Genomic DNA, 24,405 nt, shown 5'->3' with positions numbered 1-24,405 from the left:
ATCACATGAAAGATTAAGGAAGGGTGAGTTCTTTTTTTTTTTTTTTTAAAGATTTTATTTATTTATTTGAGAGAGAGAGAGAATGAGAGATAGGAAGCATGAGAGGGAAGAGGGTCAGAGGGAGAAGCAGACTCCCTGCTGAGCAGGGAGCCCAATGTGGGACTCCATCCCAGGACTCCAGGATCATGACCTGAGCTGAAGGCAGTCGCTTAACCAACTGAGCCACCCAGGCACCCAAGGAAGGGTGAGTTCTGTGATGATGGGATGTAACATGGTGTGGAACAGAACCTTTCTATGTTGTTGCTGTTGTTTTATTTGACTTCATTATTTACTTAGGATGGTAGAATTTGTTCATAAAGTTGCAGGTATTTTGCCCTCTCTTCTTATCACAAAACAGATATAGTGTTGGTAATTTGCTTTAGCTTTATATGTTTGACCAATACTGTGAAATTCCAAAGGTTATGTTGCATGATAGCAGTTTCTTGAACACGGGCGTTGACATTTAGCGTAAGAGCAACAATGCCAGTTGGTGGGGCCTGACTCAGCCAGCTGTTTCATATGTGTGTATTTCTAATTATTTTAGCTTTCACAGCATGTGATATTTTCACATTTTTCAGTGAAGGGCTTATTGCATTCAGTGCATTCTTAAGTTATTGTTAGTGTTGTTTTTCTATTACAATAAAACAGGCAGTACTTGTTTATGCAAATTCCAAGTTAACTTCTAAGTTAACACAAAAGCCTGTGATTTGAGGTTTTATTTTATTTTTCATTAGAGTAGAAATGAGAAACCATTCCATTTTTTAGAGTTATCTGACAAGCTTTCTGTTGAAAAAATAAAATGTTTATTTAAAGGGTTAGCTTTTTTTTTTTTTGGTTTCTTTTTACAGGAGAATATCACAATACATCTCTAGAGAAAAGTATGCTCAGTCCTCATCTTTTGATTTCTTTCCTTTTGCTTAAAGCCAGAATTGTAATTGATGCATGATGGGATCTTTACCTTTCCCTGACTGATTTAGCTCTGTTATGTGTTTCCTTTAAAAAATAAGTTTATTTCCAAGTTTCAGCCTGTAAATTTCTTTCATACTGAATAATACCTGGAAATATTAAACTTGGTTAGTACCGTGTACTCTGTGGAGCTTGGTCATGTTGGATATTATATATATGGGCAGCTTAAAGGTATATTCCTTCACAGTGGACTGCATTTACACTTGCCATCTTCTTATTTAAGCTTTTTTTTTTTAAGATTTTATTTGTTTATCTGAGAGAGAGAGGGCGCACACTCGCACAAGTGGGGGGAGGGGCAGTGGGAGAGGGAGAAGCAGGCTCCCCGCTGAGCAGGGAGCCAGATATAGGGCTGGATCCCAGGGCCCTGAGATCATGACCTGAGCCGAAGTCAGAGGCTCAGCCAACTGAACCACCTAGACACCCTTATTTAAGTTTTGATGGCGTTTCTTTCTGGATTTGAAATTACAGGATTTAAAGTTGTTCAATAAGATATTCCATTAGCATTTCAAACTATAACTAAGGCTTGAGTAGTTGGAAAGTACCTCATTGATATCATCCCCCTTAATTTAATCTAGACTAATACAGTAAGACTTATTATATAATGTCAGTGTCAAAATAAAACCATGTTACAGACTGAGCAACAGGGCCACCTCTAGCTAATTGAAACCTTTAGTGGAGTAGAAAAGGCCACCTCTCGTAATTTGCCACAAATTACGGGCAAATTATTTATTACAAAATAAAATCTCCCCTTTCAGGGTACCCTTATGCTGAGCAAACCTCCCATGAACATCTAAAGTGACCCTCCTAGTCTTATTTTCTTAATCTATTACATGGCTTTATATTTTCCAGGCTGTGGGATATCCAAATTTAAATAATGTTAAGTTGCATTTAACTTCTATTATATTTGTAACATATAATGTAAAACAGGAATTTTCTTGTTCTTCTGCAATTTTAGCTAAAGCTCAAAGCTGAGGACAGTGGGAGACAAGTATACCTGTTGTAAAGAGAGGTGCTAGACACAACCTCAGAGGACTTAGTGAGAGAGGCCAGATGGCCCCGGACCATCCCCCAACAGCCAATGTAAAAAATAGTTCACAATTCATTTGAAAGAGCATTAATTGAAGGGATTTTATAACAGTGGATAGAGTTCTGCTACATCCCCTCTCTCTCGGTGAAAGGAGGTACAGTCTAAGTGAGAGGAAGACTCAGAGAGAAACACTCATGAAGGGTTGAATTTTCCCAGAGGGGAATCTGGTACGTCACACACTGTTAGGAGGTGTGCACACACACACGCACACACATATATATTTATATATATATATATATATATATGATATATACATATATCACACATATATCTAGTTTCACCTAGCTAATAGATGTATGGTTAACAGTATCTGTATAAATAGATAAGGTACACCATACAAATCTAGCAGCTGGCCTTCTGTCTCCCCAAAGATTGTGATGATGTGTCTACGATAACACTAGGTAAGACAACTTTGACCTGTTCTTCTCATTTTCAACTCCGATCCTGGAGAACCCAGAAGAAGAGGAAGGAAATGGAGGAAGAGTGAAATCAGGAATTTCTTTGCTAATGAAGTTTTTTGAACTGAGACATAGGTGTAGCCTGGGGAGAGCAGAAAGAAGACTTCATATTAGATCTCATGTTTTTAAGCCTGAAAATGAGACTGTATAAATACTTGAAGGCGACCCATGAAGCTATGTGTTCTGTGTAAAATATTGTCCAGAAATGAGAAAGGGAAATTGGTCAGAAATCTGTGAAGGTGATATTAAGAGAATAAAATTATTTCTTGATTGTTTCATGCTGATTTCTGCCTTTTGAATAAACCAGTTATATATTTTAAAGAGAGAAGAGGGCTTTTCTATTTTTATTAAAATTATTTTTAAGAGTTTTTATTCTTAGCAATTATTTACTGAACACCTAGTGTAGCCTAGGTAATCTTCTAGGCATTTGGGGATATGTCAGTGAACAAAAAAAGATGAAAATCCCTGTCTTTTGGAGTCTGTATTCTAGGTTGGGGAAGGGAAGACAAAATGACATCACATGGTATAATATATTTTCCATGGGGGGAAAATAAATTAGAGTGGATGGTGGGCTTAGAGAATATGGTGGGAAAAGCAGTAAAGAGTGTGTGAGTTGAATGTTTGTGTCCCCCAAAATTCATATGTTGGAATCCTAAGGTTCAATGTGGTGGTATTGGGAGATGGGGTCTTTGGGAGGCGCTTACCTTACGAGCATGGAGCCATTATAAATGGGATCAGTGTATTTACAAAAGAGACCCCACCAGAGCTCCCTGGCCCCTGTCTGCCACGTGAGGGTACAGTGAGGGAGAAGCCTGCAGTCCAGAGGAGGGGCCCTCACAGGATCACACTGGCACTGTGATCTCTCGCCTCCAGACTGTGGAGAATGAATTTCTGTGGTTTACAGGTTACCCAGCCTGGGGTATATTGTTAGAGCAGCCCAATGGGCTAAGGTAATGAGTAAAGTCTCAAGTATTTGAGGAACTGAGCCAGATGTGTGAGGGAAGAGTGTACCATGCACGGAAGAGAATTCGCACAGAGGCTCTGAGGCAGAAGGCTTCCTGGAGTGTTTAAGGACCCCCTTCCCTGAATTGCTCAAAATGTTCAGAACTGTTAGGAAGCTTGTCCAAGGTGTGAGATGCAATGTACTTCATGCAGTGGGACCTTAAAATGTATTCTGAAGCAGTGCATAAAGGCCAAGGGCAATCCTTTGCTGGAAGACACACTGTGCTTTCTCTTTGCTGGACCTCTGTTGCATCTTTGGGGCAGAAGTGCTAGAATGGACCCTGCAGGCTGTGGGGAGAGACTGGGGTTGAGGGGTGCCTTTGCTTTGAACATAAATCTCCTGATCCTAATGTAAACCCTTGGCAATCATTTCAGGGAATTCTTCTCCATTTCTGTAATCTTCCTAGTCCTTCTTCCGAGCTACCCCAGCTATTAATTCCTTGAACCACCAAAGACCTTTCCTGATAGAGGTATTAATACTATTTCTTTCCCTGACTGGAATTTCTGCCATCTTCACGTGGCCGGTTCTCTTTGTCATTTGGGGTTTCATCTCCACTGTCACCTCTCAAGAGATTTTTCTTCCCACCCCAGTTACTCTACCTCCTTGATATGGCATAATTTTCTTAGTGCTTATATGTGTGTAAAATTATTATGTTTATTTTCTGTGATTCCTTGTCTTTTGCTAAAATGTAAAATAAAACAAAATTTTTTTTTTGTCTTTTTCTTTGCTATGGATCAGCAGTGTACTACCAACAGAGTAAATCCTCAAAAAATGCATTCATTGCCAAATGGGTAAATAATATAAGAAGTAACATTTATTGACTATTTACTATGTGCTACAAATAGCGTTGAATACTGTTCTGTGGATTTCCTATTTAAAACACCTTACCAACGCTATTGTCTTTGTTTCATAGGGACATTTTAATCAAGTAATTTACCCAGCATACTCAGCTGGTTATTTCATTCTTTCTCTGACTCTGCGACCCATCACCCCACACAGTCATTAAGATGGCTCTGCACCGGTCCCCAGTCTTCTGCAGGTCAGCACATTAGAAGAGGGGGATTTTAACACTCCTGTTGGGCAGTGGTCAGACTCATTTGGGGAGGTGAGGAGCATTGGGAATGGTGTGTAGTAGGTCTCAAAGATTGGTGCCCTCAGGCTGAATTTAGCTCAGAGTCATCTTTGTTTTGCCTGGTACTTTGTTTAAAAACAGGAAAACTCACCTAAAAATCCAGTTGTGTTTCATCTCTTGAGTGCTTACTACCTCCTCCAATGGGGTATGTGCTTTTCTCACTCACTTCAACCTCCCCTTCTGCCATTGTCTTACCCCAATGTCCAAAAAAGCATTGCACATTTTTCAGGGCATTGTAAGGAGACATGCAGCATATGTTTGAGTGGTTGATGTGCACGTAGTTGCAGAAATAGAGTTACACAACCCGAAAACCCAAGAACAGCTAGCTTCTTTCCTTGCAGGATGATCACCCTACAGCAAGAGAACAGGAATTACTATAATGCGGGAGCCGTTGTACCGCCTGCCTCATGCCCACGGCAGGTGCCAGAGTTCTCTTGTGTGGAGCCCACACTGTCCCAGACATCTCAGTTACTGAGCTTGTTTTCTCCATCCCCGTTCACATTCTGATCTGCTTGGAAGTTTCCCTAGTGTCCAGAGTCAGATAAACCCTGCTTTCTGGGAAGTGAACTGGAATCTGCAAGTTAGCCTAAAGTGACTGTGGATCTAGTAAATGTGATCGAGATGCCCCTTCTGATAACTGAGCCGCGATGCTCCTCAAGTTTGCCTAGTAGCTTGCTGCTTTCACTGATGTGACTGGCCTCATAGGAAACAAAAACTTCCCAGTTTTGGCTGTCTGCCCCTAGAAACATTATTCAGGGCCAGATATAATGCATGTTTTTCAGAATTAAAAAGTATGCATATTTTAAATACACTTAAGATAATTTTTTTTAATATGGTGGGCATTTAGTTTTGGCCACCTGTAGATACATTGTTTCATTTCAGCATTTAAAAAATACTGTATTCAGATATATTTGTCCAAATTTCTGAGTAGGAAATACATATTTAGAAAAATATCATTGATTGGTCTCAATATTGAGTAGTATTCCTTTATCCCTACCTTGGCTCCACCTTGATACTATGGGTTATTATTATTATTATCTCTGTCATGGTTCCTTTCTGTCCAGCTACTAATTTGTCTATAGTAGAGTCCTCTCAGCTCTAAAAGTTGAGGGCAAAATTTTTATTACTTTAATAATTATTTACCACAAATGCTGTAAAAAGACATGTCATCTTTATGATTCCAGGTTCTAGGTAGGCCCTTTGTTATTTCACCTCTTTTTTTCTTACCAGTATTTTCAAATGTATACCTATCCCAACATAAAATGAATGCTTTTAAAATACCCACTTGGATTGCCAAGGGAAGTAGTTGAAGTGTATGATGTATAGACTCCTAAAAATTAATCATTCTTTGTACAAGTTTTATTGTCTTATGTAGTGGGCAAAAATGGACTTAATCGTAATATAAGGCACCGTGTTGCCTCATTCCATTTTATTATTGGATTGATTGGTTAATGTCTGTGAAGTGCTCTGAGCTCTTCCATGAGGCTGTAGAGATTTATTCAGTTGTGTACACCTTGATGAAAGAAAGGGTAAATGTCTTAAATATTTTATAGCACACATACTGTCATTAAATATATTATTGACAGCAAGCTGAAGGTGAGGAGGAGGGCATTTTGTTCATTTTTGTAACCCAAGCAGTGCCTGGTGCTTTCTAAAAGTTAAGTAGATGTCAGAATTGAAGGGAAGTTGCTTGTGTTATCATTAGCCCACAGTACCATTTGTAATAGATTTTCCAAGCCATCCACTTTTCCATCCGGTTCTAAATCTCATCCGAATAGGCCTTCTCTCATTTAAATGGTATTTAATTTTTTACTTCTGTAATTATTTGATTGCTAAATCTTATGATCTACAAGTTGGACATTCAACTAATACCCTTCGCAAATAAAATGACATTGTTTCTGACAGCAGGGGATATACAGCCAATGCAGTATTTTAGGAGGTTGTGACAACTTCTAGTCGAAGAACATTAATCAAGTAACTGAGTTGTTATAAAATTGGTAGAAATGACACAGAAGCCAGGAATAAAAATGTTTGAGGCTGTCTGTGGTCAGCCTTTTAACCTTTTGAGGAGTTTTAGCATCCCTGTAACTGTGAATTTAATGTCTCTTCAGTTTCGTGTGCTGCAGACCCTTTTTATTACAGGTAATTTTCTGTGTAAAGCGATCTGCTGGATAAGCTGTATTTCAAAACTTTTTAAATGTCTTTTATTACATTATCATCACCCTGGTTGATTCATTTATGAAACACAAAGCACTCCCATTTGGAGAGATTTATGCTCGTCTCAATTTTTTTTTTTTCCCCCGGATTTGCCGGAATGCCGTCATGTTCGTGTTCTGAAGGTTAATGCCCAAAGTCAAGCAGACAGAAGCCAAGTGCTGCAAGGTTTCCAAGATTAGGACTGATTCCCTTCACAGAAATAAATGATTCCTGCCATGTTCAGTGATTTTGTGCAGCGCTCCCCACGGCTGAGTGAGTGCATCAATACTGTAGTCCTTACCTGCTGTACATACTGATGACACTCGGTGTTAACTTGATTGACCGAGCAGTGCACTGGGGAGGAGGCAGGCACCTGCAAGAGAAGTGCAGACACATCTATTTTTATCCTGGTCTCGAAACATTTATTTTACATTTATTTTACTTGGGAGTCATGGTTTCAAGTTCCATGGGCTCCCAAGCCACACGGCTAAGGTAGAACAAACCTTTAAGCGCTGCTTTGTTTTCAGAATTATACTCCACATGGTCTCAGGTTGCTGCCCTTTGCCAAAGCCTGATTTTCTGCTTTTGAGGGAAAATGACGTGAAGATGACTATTGAGAATCAGGACCAATTAGTGACTCTGTGGAATTTAAGTCTCTTAAGAGGTTGTAGCTAATGATGGGCAAATGGATCATTTAATTCCATTATGAGAAATCATTTTAGCTATATTTTTACGTTACATTTTATTATCATGTTTTGTAGGCTTTGAGGCAGCAGCAGAAGAGAAGAAATGGAGTCTCAATGATGGTAAACAAGACTGTCCCGCGTGTTGTTTTGACACCATTAAAGGTGTCTGATGAGCAGTCGGATTCACCTTCAGGTAAAGAGCTAAAATATCGTATGCTTGGCCAGTTTCTTCCCGGAGGAGACTTCTTCACTGAGGGAGACGTCACGAATTTTCTCTACAACCGAATAATATTTCTACTTGAGCTTTCATTTTAATTTTTTTTATACTTTTGACTCTTTCAGGGAGTCCAAAATAATAGGGCGTTTCGCTCTTTAAAAAAATAAAATAAAAGGCACCAGCTCGCTCATCATCAAAGGACTTCATTTGCTAATGTCAATAGGTGTTAAGAAAATGTGTGGTACTGCTCCGTGGATTTTTTGTTGTTGCTTTGGCTTTTGTTTGAATGTTGAACTTTAATGGTGGACCACATGCTGATGTGTAATGCCATCAAAAGCAGTTCTTCTGTGAGTGTGAATTTGTTTTTCAGTCTTCTGCTGCAAAATCAGGCATCCTTTATTAGTTTCTGTGTTCTGGGAACATTCTTCTCACCTCAGTGAAGCCCTGACCTTTTCTTCTAATTTACCTTCTGTCACTTTATCAGCTGTGTACCATTCTATTTATTATAGATTGATGTTTGCATTTTCTGTTCCTGTTTCCACGTAAAGTTATTTAGAAAGGTATGATCTCTCCTTCTCTTCAAGTTTCTCTTCTTCCTTCACGTTTCTGTCTCTGTCTTGCATCATCTCTAAACTGTATAGAATTGTCAAAGCTTATCTGTGTGTTTTTACAAAAGATCTGAGTGGTTCTTTTAAAAGCTATCAGATCAGTGAATGTGTTTTTGACTCCGCTATTAGGCCATCTGTTCTTGCTTTTTGTTCTGTTTGATTGATTTATTGGGCTTTTCTCTTTATATCCGGCAGAGGAATCAGATTGTGGCCAAAGGTAGTGAATTAACTTATAGAAAAGGAGATTATATCTATGGTTTTTGAAATAATTTTAGATTTTTCTTTTCAAGGACAGCAAGAGGAAGATAATGACATAATAACTATTTCCTTTTTTAGGATCCGAATCTAAAAATGGTGAAGCAGACAGTTCAGATAAAGAAATGAAACATGGGCAAAAATCTCCCACTGGAAAACAAACAAGTCAGCACTTAAAACGATTAAAAAAGTCTGGTTTGGGTGAGTGTTCAATAGACTATGACATTTCACATTTTAGAGATTTATATCTTTTTCAAAGAAATGATGGAAAATTCTTAGAACAAATGTTTTAATGGTTAAACAAGGAAACTTAAAAATCTTCCCAGTTTATCAAAACCAAAAAGGATACCAAATAAGAAAATAACAGTTCCAAGAGATTGGGCTTAAGCCTATTGCTGAATTTGCAAATGATATTATTGGGTAAAGATAGGAGATTTAGAGTGATCACTGTATTCAAGAAATGATCTGCCAAGTCATGGTTTTATCTACCGTACCATGTTTTGTTCCTGCAACTGGATTTCAGTTTATTGGAATATACTGTATTGGGGGGGAAAATGCAGCTTTTGGTTAAAGAGTTCATTCAGCCGTCGGGGACATTGTCATTGAGGTCTGCTTCAGTAAAGCTGCTGTGCTTTGCTTGTCATCCATGCTGCTTGAAATATTCAGTAGTGCTTGTCGGAAAAACAGTGTAAAATTGCTGAGAAGTGTAGGAGACACCGTCCCTGGGTCCTGCAAGTCAGCACCAGCTTTTCTTCTGCAGATTTCCTTCCTGATCACTTGTGTCAGGATCTCAACAGCAGCATTCGGGGAAAACGTAACATGAGAATTAAAGAGACAAAAGTAAACATATCCAGGGCTGAACATTGTAATTCTCTACTGAGCCTGCCTCGTTGGATATCTGGACCTACTGGCTTCATTTCTCTCTCTCAGTTATTTCACCTCTGAGGAAGGGTAATGATAGTGACCTGGATCATTGTAATGTTTTGTAAAATGGTTGGTGGAAACTACAATGTTACTGACCTGAACTTTATTATTGGTTCTGCCACGTAATTTCTTGACAACTTAGGGCAATTCTTATTTGCAGTTCATCTGTTTATAAAATTCAAACAAGAGTTTTACTTTCTGTATATATACATATATACAAAGAGAGAGAGAGAGAGAGAGAGAGATAGTTATATATAGTAAAGGTTTACTGATTGCCTATTGTATACCAGGAATTTTGCTAAATCCTGGGAGCATGCTTTCAATAAAAAGTCTTTGAATAGGGGCGCCTGGGTGGCTCAGATGGTTAAGCATCTGCCTTTGGCTCCAGCCCTGATTCCGGGGTCCTGGGATCAAGCCCCACATCGGCCTCCTGGCTCAGTGGGGAGCCTGCTTCTCCTTCTCCGTCTGCCTCTCTCCCTGCTCATGCTCTCTCTTTCTCTATCTCTGTGTCTCAAATGAATAAGTAAGATCTTTAAAAAAAATAAATAAATAAAAGTCTTTGAATAGAATTTATATATCCTTAGATAAGATCTCTTAGGGAGGCAGAATTTATTTTTGTTTTACATTCTTGACATGGAGCATAATTACCTGTTTTTCATTATTTCCAAGGCTAAATAATTTTATAATTTTTGTGTAGCCCAAAATGTATGCATGTGTGTTTGTATATAACCTCACTTACAGATAGACTGTTGTGATTTTTTTCTAGTCTTTTGGAGGTTGTAAAGTAAGTACTTTAATAGGAGTAGCTTCTAAAATAGAAAACTATAATGGGAGAGTGATATGTAAAGGATGTACTAAAAAAAACGCCATGTTATAATACCCTAAGTAATTTAAAAGTCAGTGACCTTCGGTTAAAAATGGCCTGCTACCAACGTCTGTGAAGTCAGTGCCATATCATGAGTTTAAAAAAAAAAAATCAAGGCACAGGGGCCTCCCTATTTAATTACTTGGCTAACTTCAGGATTGGGAGTCAAGAAGAGTGTATATTATGTCCTCAGGCTCCTGTCAGGTGTTCAGGTCTTTAGTCAGGAGCTCTTGTATTCTAACTGTTATCGAGAAGCCCTGTGTGGCAGTAACCATCTTACATGTTAAAAACTGTATTGTCAGAGTATTTCAGCTGACTTGTTAGCCAAATAAAAAGTTGATAAAGGAAACCATTGTGTTCATTTTAACCTGCTTTTTTTTTTTTTTAAAGACTGCAAAGTAATAGAATAATGAAGTTACCTTAGTGAAGGGATGTAGAAGTGAAATCATAGTCACTGCCCATATTTAATGCAATGGTCTAGGTATCTCATCTCATCTAGTACTGCCTTCAATTATGTACAGTAGAATTATCCCCATTTTTCAGCTGAAGAAACCAAAGCCCAGAGGGTGTTGAGGAGGTTTCCCATAAATGACATGGCTAAGATACTAGCCAAGGCATAGCTAGTTCCGAAGTCTAAACCATTATCTTGGGGGTCTGAATGTCACATCATTCAGCCCATACCACAGACTTGCAGGCACCAATGAGGAGCGGCAGGGCGCACTGTGATGTCACAAGTCCACCGTAAGCGTTAAAATGCAGGTTCACTAGTTACCTATAGAAGAGAGAGCTAGCAACTCTAAGATTTCCTGTCTGATCCTGTAAAATCAGGGCAGATGGAAGAAGAAGATGGGACTTAAAATAAGTCAATTAAGGTAAAAAACTGCCAAAGAGAAGCTGAAGGTGATTACTGGGAAGGCGATGGGAGTGATGCCTAAGCAGCAAACAACTGGGGGGAGTGGCTTATTCTGCGCCAGTGAAGTCAGTGGGGCTTATGAAGCTTCCGGTAGAGTCCCAGCACTGTAAAATAAAAAGTGAAGAAATGGAAGAATGAAATGAAAGAAAGAGCCTTAAATGTAACCATTTCTAGACAATGCCCCGTGTCTCTTTTAGAAAGTAATATGTTTGATGTTCTATGACCTTAGGAATCTTACAGAATAAAAGAATCTCAATGCTGTGAAGGATTTTCGAATCGGAATGGTATTTAAGATTTCTCAAGGCATATTTATTTATATTTTGCTCTCCCCTCTTTGCCATTAAGTTGTTAATTCCGTGGGTGCAGTGACCTTCCTGTCTGGCTTTGAGGTCCTCACCACACCCATTATGCTCTTCTCGTTTAGTAGGTGCTGGATGAGTTTTGAATGAATTATGTTTAAGTAGCTGAAGGGGTAATAAGTTTGGATGAATGAGGCATCCTGTAGGTTTCAGCATGCTTACATACCCTTGAATAAAAATGGTCCTGTGCTCCTGGGGAGGGTCATTCTTGTATAGCTGCAGATACAGTGCAAAGAAAGATGAACCCAGCCAACACCCAGGAGCCAGCCAGACAGGGAGAGAGCTGGTTCTTTCCCATGTTTTCCCCATCAGGGTTAGATGTCTAATTCATACAGTTTTAGAAATGTGCTTTGAACCATCATTGCCTTCTCTAGGTAGAGGTAACTGTATATAACTCCTAACCTGTTGAAACCATTCTGAATTAAAACCAATGGTGTAAATCTTTTCTAACTTAAATTGGTAACCCTGAAACTAAATCCAGTCAAAATCAGAGGTTAGGATGTAAGTCTAAATTGTCATCCTTATTGTGAGATTTCCCTAACAGGATATAAAATACTTCTCATTGTCCCCTAAGTACTTCCTTTTGGTCTGTGACAATTACTCAGTCAAATTGCAGGCTAGTCACCCTATTCAGGTATAGATTTCACTTGGGTCTTGGAATCTCATGCATGTAGCCCAGGGCTTGGTGCACTTCCCTGAGGACACTGCAGGAAGAACGCACCATAAACCTCCTTCAGGTCCCTTCATATGCCAATTTCCCCGGAGAAGGTGAGGAACACACAATAAAAAATTACCAGGGGGCGCCTGGGTGGCTCAGTTGGTTAAGCATCCGACTCTTGGTTCAGCTCAGGTTATGATCTCAGGGTCATGCACTCAGTGGGAAGTCTGCTTGAAGATTCTCTCCCTCTGTTCCTCTCCTCACTTGCTCTTTCTCTCTCTCTACAACAAACAAATAAATCTTTCTAAAAAATCATTGAACTTTTGTATCCCTCAGTCATTTTAGTTCTTCTGATGGTGATCTTGAAACTTTTATGAGAAATATATCACTTAGCATGGGAACCCATTACTTCTAACATAGGTTTTTGTTTGTTTGTTTGGTTTGGTTTGGTTGTTCTTGTCCAGGGTTATGTATGAAAATTATGACACTATTTCTACGAGTAGCTCTCTGATTGAATAGACATGGTAACAGAGTGAATGGGTGCAACTGAATAAAATTAATGGGTCTAAAGACTATTTCTCTAATGCTGTGAAAATAAAAATGCGTCTGTTACCCATTTTTACATCATACATGGTAGAAACACTATTCTGATAAGCATACAAACAAATGCTAATAATACCTACTGGGCTCTTTTGTCAAAGGTCTTGCAAATTAGTATCACAGTAAATATTAGATCACCAAGTAAAAAGGCAGTAGAAACTGCAGCTGGTGAGATGAAAGGTTGGTGACGGCTGAAAATAGGGTTTGAAGTGTATGTTTTCTTGCCTCACCAGTTTCTCCTGGCCTTAGCAAAAGATGGAACTCATTTAAAACCTCCCCCTGTGGAGCTTTCTGAGCTAACCCTGGTACATTTTCATCTCATGGTCTTCAGGGCACTTAGAGGATAGGTTGTAAACATTTTAAAAAATTGTTTAATGATTTCTCTCCTTCCACTTGTTTTGTATTAATTTCTCACATTTTTCCCTAACTGAAACGTAAGTTCTTTGAATTAGGGGTCATTGAGCTAAACCAGTTTTTAATTATACTTTTTTCCTACCTGGTCACACAGTAGGAGGTTGAAGGGGGGTAAATCGGAGGGGGAGACGAACCATGAGAGATGATGGACTCTGAAAAACAAACTGAGGGTTCTAGAGGGGAGGGGGTGGGGGGATGGGTTATCCTGGTGATGGGTATTAAAGAGGGCACGTTCTGCGTGGAGCACTGGGTGTTATGCACAAACAATGAATCATGGAACACTACATCAAAAACTAATGATGTAATGTATGGTGATTAACATAACAATAAAAAATTTTAAAGAAGTACTTGCTAAACAAATCTAAGCTTCTAATGGATTATCTCTGAGGGGTTTTTAATGAATGTCTTTACTGAGCCCAACTTCTAGGATTCATGTCAGTGTATTTTATTTGGTTTAATCTTTTTGTAGTGAAAAATTACAATTTTGCTGGTTTCATAAAATGTTATATACTTTTAAAATTAATGCAAGAAAACTAAAATAAAATTTGAATAATATCCCTAAATCCTATCATCCAAAATAATTTTCCCAGTGTTGTATAAACATGATTTGACATCTTTTTTTATAATCATATACATATAACACTCAGTGCTCATCACAAGAAGGGCCCTTCTTAATACCCATCACCCATCTAGCCCATCCCCCTTCCCACCTCCCCGCCGGCAACCATCAGTTTGTTCTTAATAGGTAAGAGTCCCTTTTGTGGTTTGCCGCCCCCCTCTCTTTTTTCTTTCCCTTCTGTTCATCATTTTTGTTTCTTAATTTGACATATGAATGAAATCATATGGTATTTGTATTTCACTGACTAAATTATTTTGCTTAACATAATATACTCGGCTCTATCCGTGTCTTTGCAAATGGCAAAACTTCATTCTTTTTGATAACTGAGTAATATTCCATCATATGTACATAACACTTCTTTATCCATTCATCGGTCGATTGACATTTGGGCTCTTCCCATATTTTGGCTATTGATAATGCTGCTATAGACATCGAGTGCATGTGCCCCTTTGAATCAGTATTTTTGTATCCTTTGAGTAAATACCTAGTAGTGCAATTGCTGGGTCATAGGGTAGCTCTATTTTTGACTTTTTGAGGAACCTCCATACTGTTTTCCGGAGGGGCTGCACCAGCTTGCATTCCCACCAGCAGTGTAAAGAGGGTTCCCCATCAGCTAAGGCCGATGTCAAAGAAGGTGCTGCCTGTGTTCTCCTCTAAGATGTTCATGGATTCCTGTCTCACATTTAGGTCTTTAATCCATTTTGAATTTATTTTTGTATATGGTGTAAGAAAGTGGTCCAGTTTCATTCTTCTGCATGTGGCTGTTCAGCTTTCCCAACACCATTTGTTGAAGGGATGTTTTTCTATTGGATATTCTTTCCTGCTTTGTCAAACATTAGTTGACCATATAGTTGTGGGTCCATTTCTGGGTTTTCTATTCAGTTCCATTGATCTATGTGTGTGTTTTTGTGCCAGTACCATACTGTCATGATGACTATAGCTTTGTAATAGAGCTTGACGTCTGGAGTTTTGATGTTTCCAGCTTTGCTTTCCCTTTTCAAGATTGCTTTGGCTCTTCAGGGTCTTTTGTGGTTCCATACAAATTTTAGGATTGTTTGTTCTAGCTCTGTGAAAAATGCTGGTGGTATTTTGATAGGGATTGCATTAAATGTGTAGACTGCTTTGGGTAGTATAGAATTTTAACGATATTTTTTCTTCCAATCCATGAGCATGGAATGTTTTTTCATTTATTTGTGTCATCTTCAGTTTCTTTCATAAGTGTTATTGAACACTTAGTTTCTGTAGAACACTTACAGAACACTATAGTTTTTAGAGTACAGATCTTTTACCTCTTTGTTTAGGTTTATTCCTAGATATCTTTTTTTTTAAGATTTTATTTATTTATTTGAGAGAGAGAGAGAGAGCACACAAGCAGGGGGAGAAGCAGAGGGAGAGGGAGAAGCAGGCTCCCCACTGAACAGGGAGCCAATGCAGGGCTCGATCCCAGGACTCTGGGATCATGACCTGAGCTGAAGGCAGATGCTTACCTGACTGAGCCACCCAGGCGCCCCACTAGGTATTTTATTGTTTTGGGTGCAGTTGTAAATGGGATCAATTCCTTGATTTAACTTTCTGCTGCTTCATTATTTGCTATAGAAATTCCACAGATTTCTGTATGTTGATTTTGTATCTTGTGACTTTACTGAATTAATGTATCAGTTCTAGCAATTTTTTAGTGGGGTCTTTTTTAAAAATATTTTATTTATTTATTCAAAAGAGAGAGCACGAGAGGGGCAGAGGGACAAGCAGACTCCCCGCAGAGCAGGGAGCCCGACTGGATCGCGGGACCTGAGCTGAAGGCAGACACTTAACCGACTGAGCCACCCAGGTGCCCCTTGATGGAGTCTTTTGGGTTTTCTACATAGAGTATCATGTCATCTGTGACTAGTGACAGTTTGACTTCTTCCTTGCCGATTTGGATGCCTTTTATTTCTTTGTGTTGTCTGATTGGTGAGGCTAGATTTCTAGTACTGTCTTAAATAACAAGGCTGAGAATTAACTAGTATAATTCTCAGGAACATCCCTGTCTTGTTCCTGACCATAGAGGAAAAGCTTTCAGTTTTTACCTATTGAAGATGATATTAGCTGTGGGTCTTTCATATATGGCCTTTATGATGTTGAGGTATATTCAATCCGTCCCTACTTTGGTGAGGGTTTTTATTAAAAATGGATGCTATACTTTGTCAGATGCTTTTTCTTCATCTGTTGAGAGGATCATATGGTTCTTATCCTTTCTTTTATTAATGTGGTGTATCACATTGATTTGTAGATATTGAACCACCCCTGCAGCCCAGGAATAAATCCCACTTGATCTTGGTGAATAGTTCTTTTAATGTACTTTAATGTTGAATTTGATTTGCTAGTATCTTGTTGAGAATTTTTGCATCCATGTTCATCAGGGATATTTTGCCTGTAATTCTTTTTAGTGGGGTCTTTGTCTAGTTTTGGAATCAAGGTAATGCTGGCCTTGTAGAATGAGTTTGGAAGTTTTCCTTCCATTTCTATTTTTTGGGATAGTTCAAGAAGAATAGGTATTCTTCTTTTTTTTTTTTTTTTAAAGATTTTATTTATTTGTTTGAGAGAGAGAATGAGAGAGAGAGAGAGAGAGCATGAGAGGGGGGAGGGTCAGAGGGAGAAGCAGACTCCCTGCTGAGCAGGGAGCCCGATGCGGGACTCGATCCTGGGACTCCAGGATCATGACCTGAGCCGAAGGCAGTTGCTTAACCAACTGAGCCACCCAGGCGCCCTAGGTATTCTTCTTTAAATGTCTGGTAGAATTCCCCTGGGAAGCCATCTGGCCCTGGACTTTTGTTTGTTGGGAGATTTTTTATTAATGATTTAATTTCTTTGCTGCTTATGGGTCTGTTCAAATTTTCTGTTTCTTCCTGGTTCAGTTTTGGTAGTTTATATGTTTCTAGTAATTTATCCATTTCTTCCAGATTTCCCAATTTGTTGGCATATAATTTTTCATAATATTCTTTTATAATTGTTTGTATTTCTGTGGTGTTGGTTGTGATCCCTCCTCTTCAATTTGTGATTTTATTTATTTGGGTCCTTTCTCTTTTCTTTTTGATGAATCTGGCTAGGAATTTATCTATTTTATTAATTCTTTCAAAAACCAGCTCCTAGTTTCATTGATCTCTTCTACTGTTTTTTTTTTTTAAAGATTTTATTTATTTATTTGAGAGAGTGAGAATGAGAGAGAGAGAGAGCACATGAGAGGGGGAGGGTAAGAGGGAGAAGCAGACTCCCCGCTAAGCAGCAGGGAGCCCGATGTGGGACTCGATCCCGGGACTCCAGGATCATGACCTGAGCTGAAGGCAGTCGCTTAACCAACTGAGCCACCCAGGCGCCCCTGTTCTACTGTTTTTGTTTTGTTGTTGTTGTTTCTCTATCATTTATTTCTGTTCTAATCTTATTTCCCTTCTGCTGGCTTTAGGCTTCATTTTGCTGTTTGTTTTCTAGTTCCCTTAGGTGTAAGGTTAGTTTGTGTATTTGAGACTTTTCTTGTTTCTTGAGGTAGGCCTTTATTGCTATATACTTCCCTCTCAAGACCACTTTTCCTGCATCCTAAAGGTTTTGGACCATTAAACTTTCATTTTCAGATGTTTCCATGTATTTTCTTTTATTTCTTCTTTAATTTCCTGGTTAACCCATTCATTCTTGAGTAGGATGTTCTTTAGATTCCTGTATTTGTGGTCTTTCCAAATTTTTTCTTGTGTTTGACTTCAAGTTTCATAGCATTATGGTCAGAAAATATGCATGGTATGATCTCAGTCTTTTTGTATTTGTTGAGGCCTGATTTGTGACTCAGTATGTGATCTCTTCTGGAGAATGTCCCATGTACATTCGAAAAGAATGTGTATTCTGCTTTTTTAGGATGAAATGTTATGAATATATCTGTGAAGTCCATCTGGTCCGGTGTGTCATTCAAAGCCATTGTTTCCTTGTTGATTTTCGACTTAGATGATCTGTCCATTGTTGTGAGCAGGGTGTTAAAGTCCCCTATTATTATTGTATTAATATCAGTGAGTTTCTTTATGTTGGTTGTTAATTGATTTATATATTCAGGTGCTCCCAGGCTGAAGATATAAATATTTACAATTCTTAGATCTTCTTGTTGGATAGATCCCTTTATTATGTTATAGTGCCCTTCTCATCTCTTGTTACAGTCTTTGGTTTAAAATCTAGTTTGTCTGATGTAAGTAGGACTACTCTGGCTTTCTTTTGATGGCCATCAGCATGATAAATAGTTCTCTATGCCATCACTTTCCATCTGCAGGTGTCTTTAGGTCAAAAATGAGTCTCTTGTAGGAAGCATTTGGAAGGGTCTTGTTTTTTGTTTGTTTGTTTGTTTTTTATCCATTCTGATACCCTATGTCTTTTGAGTGGAGCATTTAGTCCATTTACAGTCAAAGTGATTGTTGATAGATGTGAACTTAGTACCATTGTATTAACTGATAAGTTACTGTTTCTGGAGATTTTCTCTGTTCCTTTCTAGTCTTTGTTGTTTTTGATCTTTCTTTCCCTCTCAGAGTCCCCTTTGATATTTTTTGCACGGCTGGTTTAGTGGTCATGAACTCCTTTAGGTTTTGTCTGTCTGGGAAACTCTTTTATTTCTCCTTCTATTCTGAATGACAGCCTTGCTGGATAAAGTATTCTTGGCTGCATATTTCTCCCATTCAACACATTGATTATATCATGCCACTTTCTTCTGGCCTGCCATGTTTCTGTGGAGAGGTCTGCTGCTAAGCTTATTTGTCTTCCTTTGTAAGTTAGGGATTTCTTTCCCTTGTTATTTTTAAGATGTTTTCCTTATCTCTGTATTTTGCAAATTTTACTACGATATGTCTTGGTGCTGTCCTGATTTTGTTGATTTTGATGGGAGTTCTATGTGCCTCCTGGAATTGGATGTCTGTTTCCTTCCCCACTTTAGGGAAGTTTTTAGCTATATTTGCTCCAGTAAACCTTCTGCCCCGTTTACTCCTCTCTTCTTCTTCTGGGATTCCTGTGATACGAATGTTACACTTTATGGAGTCACTGAGTGGCCTACATTCTACATTCTACATTCATGATTCAGTATTCTTCTTTCCGTGTTCTTTTCAGCTTCATTATTTTCCATAATTAGTTCTTCTGTATCACTTATTTGTTCTTCTGTTTCTTCCATCCTTGTAGTCATTATATCCAGTCAGTTTCACATTTCGGTTATACCATTTTTATTTTTATTTTTTGGCCTGACTAGTTTTTATCTCTGCGGTAAGGGACTTCCTGGTGTCTTCTGTTTTTCTCAAGCCCAACTAGTGTCCTTATGATTTTTGTTTTAGGCGACTGCCTTTGGCTCAGGTCATGATCCTGGAGTCCCGGGATCGAGTCCCACATCGGGCTCCCTGCTCAGCGGGGAGTCTGCTTCTCCCTCTGACCCTCTTCCCTCTTGTGCTTTCTATCTCCCATTCTCTCTCTCTCTCAAATAAATAAATAAAATCTTTAAAAAAAAAAAGATTTTTGTTTTAAATTCTGGTTCAGACATATTACTTATATCTGTTTCAATTAGATCCCTGGCCATGACCTTTTCTTTTATTTGGGATGAATTCCTCCATCTTGGCATTTTGTCTAGGTGTCTTCTTCTGTGTATAAGGAAAGCCTGTTATGTTTCCTGCTCCTGAGAACAATGGCTTTATTAAGAAGAGGTCATATGCTGTCCAGAGTCTGGTACTTCAGGAAGTGTTTCTGTGCACTCTGCTGCTGTGTTTTGGCTGCCCTTTCCCTCAGGTCAGTCCTCTGCAGAATTTCTACTTGCCTGCAGTGAGAATTGTTTAGATCTCTTCCAGAGTGTGGCAAGTTTTACCTAAGTGTATGCTGGGTCTGCTTGTTAAAAGAGGCCTGATCCTATTTCCAGCAGAGCGGAAGCTCTCCTGTGGTCAGTAGACTTGGTACCTTGGCAGGGTTGTGGGGGTTATGTGGTCTTCTGGGGGAGGGGCCTGCTGCTCTGGCTCTCAGACTCACTTGCCCTGGTAAAGAAGCACCTGCAGAGCATAGTGGGGTGAGGCTTGGTGTAAGTGTGGGTGCTGTGCTGCTCACCGAAGCCTGTCCATGTTGATGGGTTAAAATGGCATCAGCCCCTCTCCCTTGTCCCCAGGGAGGGACACCTACTGCTGTCTAGGAAGCCTTCACAGAAGAGCAGATAGTCTCCCCTCATGTTCCAGGCATCCCTCGGATTCCTACCTTCGCTCCGTCTGTGTCTGGGCTGTCTGCTCACCCCGCAGCACAGTGCATGTGTGTTTGATCTCAGGCACACTGGCTGTTTCAAAACTCCAAACTTTAGTGACCCAGTGCAGCATGGACCTGCACTGGTCATCTGGGGGAAGGTCTAGCTGTGCTGGGGCTGGTGCAGCTCTGTCCCTGAAGGGCAGTCACACCAGTGCACAGGAGCTTGCAGTTCAAAGGGCAGCAAAAAGCATGAGTTCAGGTTAGACGCCCCCAGATGTCTCTGGGCTTCTGCTAATGAATAGGACAGTACAACAGCACCTGCTGGCTCTTTTATCCCCTGAAAGGCAGAGCCACCTCTCCCAGATGCACTATAAGAAGGGGGAAAAATCTCTCCCAGTGTATCCCAGAGGATCCTCAGATTGCGCCATCTACTCCCGGGCCTCTGGCCGCCTTCTCCACGGGAGCACCTTTACACCCACCAGGCTCCACACCAGCCATAGCATGGAACTCTAAAACTCCAGTCTTTGAGCTCCACTGGTTGTAAACACTCCACATAATCAGCCCCCTTGTTTTCCCAGTCAGTGGCTTTAGGGAGAAGTCTTTCTTGTGTGATCCCTTGTGCATTGCTCACTCGCTGGCGCACTGTCTCTTCCTCTCCTCTCTCTGCAATCAAGGCTTCTTCCCCTCTGCAGCAGACACGATCCTTTTCTCACCAGATCATATCTCCGTACCCCCTACCCTCCACACTGGGGCCTCTTCTCTCCCTCTAGTTGTGCAGCTGGTTCTCTCGGTCCTCACATCAAGTCCTTGGGTGTTCAGAATGATCCAGTATTTATCTAGCTGTGTTGGAGGTATGAGGCAAGCATAGGGTTCTCCTACTACTCTGCCATCTTTATTCCATTTCTGGAGGCTGAAAGTCTGAGATCGGGGTGCCAGCAGAGTCAGGTGAAGGCCCTCTCCTGAGTCAGACTTCTCTTATCCTCTCCTGCTGGAAGAAAGTGATTTGACATCTCTTATTGTGTATCTATAGCCAGAGATCATCTTGGAAAAACTGTATGAACCATTTTAATTAAAAGTACTAAGTTTAATTAATTTTGACTGAATAATAAAAAAGCAAAACCAAAAAAATTAAATTGCTGAACATTGCCACGAGATATATTCATATCTAAAAGTTCTCTCCAAAGGTATTAAAATATGAAAAACTGAAATAAGAGTGATTATTTTTTTTGATTACTCATTATAACTTTGGACAATCTATTATGAAGGGTGTATGAATTATTACAATTACAGACCCTCCCACCTCCATGTTTTTGTTAGTTTTATTATTTTTAAACATCAAGATTGCTAACATTTATGTTCTGTTTTATAACCATAATCTCCATAGTTCTTTAATCTCAGTACTATTTTTTAATGGATTCACTGCTACCCGATAAGCTCATTATACAGGTACTTCATTTGTGAAGGCTATGTTGAATCACACTGTAGATGATTTGCTTTTGTCCTATGATAAATTTTTTTTTCCCCCGTGGACTGAATCTTTGAAAGCCTGTTTTTCTCTGAGCTCTTTTAGAATCATTCCTCTCTAATTTCTTTGAGACAATGAAGAATTCTTTCGTTTTGAACTTTTTGTATTTCTTTGGGTAGTTCCTCTTGTAACAAAAGACTAACAAAAGACCCTGGTCTGCCTCTTGCCTGGGCTCCTTCCCGCCGGGTGAGTGTTAAGGTCTGTGTCTCTGTGTTTTGTACATTTTATGCCTAAATCCTCTTTGGGTGGAAATAGGAGTTTTTAAGCCTGCAGACTACCCATTAATCAACAAGTACACCAGAGTCTGCCGCTGTTACTCAGATTGGTGGTCTTTGAACTCCCTTTGGTCAAAATAATAGACAATTTCCCTGACCCTGATTGGACATATTCCCCGTGATTTTTATCATGAGGTCGGCCTAGTCTCTTCTTGTATGGCCTAGACTCTCACTGTGGTAATTTGGCAACTGATGCTTCTCTTCTGCCCTTCTATGGACTTCAGCTACTTTATTCTCTCTGGTGTTCAGGAATTAGATGCTAAAATGACATCTTTTTCTTCCTCTGAATGCTGTAGGGAGATGAGGTACCAGCTCTAATGAGATAAGACAATCAGATATAATTGGATTGTTCTTAAGCCAATTAGGAGTAAGTGTGTAAGGATAATTAAAATGGGATTAAACATCCTGTGTGGCTACAAATTTAGCAATAAGTTCATCAGCTTTGTCTTTGTTCCAAAATTATGGAACATGCTCTTGCTTAGTTGGACATCTTTGAAATCTTCTTTTGGATTTGTCATTAAAGATTATGTACCTCTCTGAATATTCTTTTATCAATGACACTCTTAAAGACTTTTAAAAATATTATTTATTTATTTGACAGAGAGGGAGAGAGGGAACACAAGCAGGAGGAGTGGGAGAGGGAGAAGCAGGCTTCCTGCTGAGCAAGGAGCCTGAGGCGGGGCTCAATCCCAGGAGCCTGGGATCATGACATGAGCCGAAAGCAGACGCTTAACAACTGAGCCACTCAGGCCCCCCCCCATGATACTCTTAAAGATTTTGAACCATACTAAATAGTAACCTACAGCATAAGTCCTGCTTTTCACATTGCTTATAATATATGTTTCAAAGTCTTACAATTTTCTTATTTCCCCAGCACTCCTCCTCAGTCAGAATCACTCTTGGTAAATGACCTCAACTCCTTCATTTGAGATTATTTAGTCATAAATGAGAATTAAACAGACTCCTTTCCTATATTTCTCAACATTTCTGTCTCTAGGTTTTGCCTTTGGCTTCACTGCTGAGAAAAGAAGCTTCTCCCTAATTCTGCTCTCCTTGTGGTCTTTATTTTTTTTTTCCAGCTGTGAAATACTTTAAACATATAGAAAAATACAGATGATAATAAAGCAGACACCTATGTACCTATCTCCTTGACTAAACAAATGTTAGAGTTTGTCAGATTTGCTTTAGTTTTTTTTTAAATGATACAACTTTTGTACTTTTTTGTGTCATATTGGTTGATAATTTTTTCTTTTTTTTTAATTTTTATTATGTTCAGTTAGCCAACATATAGAGTACATCATTAGTTTTTGATGTAGTGTTCAACAGTTCATTAGTTGCATGTAACACCCAGTGCTCATCACCACACGTGCCCTTCTTAATACCCATCACCTGGTTACCCCCACCCCCCACGCCCCCTCCCTTCTGTAACCCTCAGCTTGTTTCCCAGAATCCAGGGTCTCTCATGGTTTGTCTCCCTCTCTGATTTCTTCCCATTCAGTTTTCCCTTCCTTCCCCTGTGGTCCTCTGCACTATTCTTTATGTTCTGCATATGAGTGAAATTATATGATAATGACTTTCTCTGCTTGACTTATTTCACTTAGCATAATCCCCTCCAGTTGCATCCATGTGGATGCAAATGGTAGGTATTCATCCTTTCTGATGGCTGAGTACATTCCATCGTATATATGAACCACATCTTCTTTATCCATTCATCTGTTGAAGGACATCTTGGCTCCTTCCACAGTTTGGCTATTGTGGACATTGCTGCTATGAACATTGGGGTACATGTGCCCCTTCTTTTCACATCTGTGTCTTTGGGATAAATGCCTAATAGTGCAATTGCTGGGTTGTAGGGTAGCTCTATTTTTAATGTCTTGAGGAACCTACAAAACTAAGAGGCAACCCATGGAATGGGAGAAGATAATTTTTTTCTCTTATACTGTTCTTGTTTGTCCTTATTTTGGAATAAAGGTTATATTAACTTTATAAAGTGAATTGGAAATATTTCTTTATAAACTTATTCTCTGGAATATGTACAAAATGAAGTGGTGAAAGAGTTCCTTAATGGACTGGTAAAACTCATCTTTCGGGCAACTTTTATAATATATATTCTGTGTGTATGTGGGTTAGGGGAGGTTGCCTGTTTATCAGTTTTTTTAAATTTTTGCAAATTTAGTCAGGTTTTCTATTTCAAATTTGAATATAAACTTAAAAATGGTCTTCAAAGATATTGGATTAAGTCATAGAATTTTATTATGCCACTTAAAATCTATTTTTCACTGTATGTTCCTTGTATACTATATAATTATGTCTCTGCCTTTCATTTCTCTATATTTATACCAAGTCTTACCAGAGGTATATCTCTTTCATTAATCTAATACAAAAAAACAAAAACAGTA

General features: G+C 39.2%; 1 protein-coding gene across 1 annotated transcript in view; it reads left to right on the top strand.

Moving 5' to 3' along the window:
• The window catches only part of ASXL3 (ASXL transcriptional regulator 3), a 179,698-nt gene that overhangs the window by 87,141 nt on the left and 68,152 nt on the right, over positions 1-24,405 (top strand). Inside the window, exons 7-8 of the mRNA XM_073898362.1 lie at positions 7,643-7,760; positions 8,729-8,848. Of these exons, the coding sequence (XP_073754463.1) occupies positions 7,643-7,760; positions 8,729-8,848 (238 nt within the window). The remainder of the gene's footprint in view (positions 1-7,642; positions 7,761-8,728; positions 8,849-24,405) is intronic.

Source organism: Callorhinus ursinus, unplaced genomic scaffold (assembly GCF_003265705.2).
Source record: "Callorhinus ursinus isolate GAN/ISIS: 27379988/994484 unplaced genomic scaffold, GSC_fseal_2.0 scaffold11, whole genome shotgun sequence".
Lineage (NCBI taxonomy): Eukaryota > Metazoa > Chordata > Mammalia > Carnivora > Otariidae > Callorhinus > Callorhinus ursinus.
The sequence above is the reverse complement of the archived record's forward strand: the minus strand, read 5'-3'. Positions and strand labels throughout refer to the sequence as shown.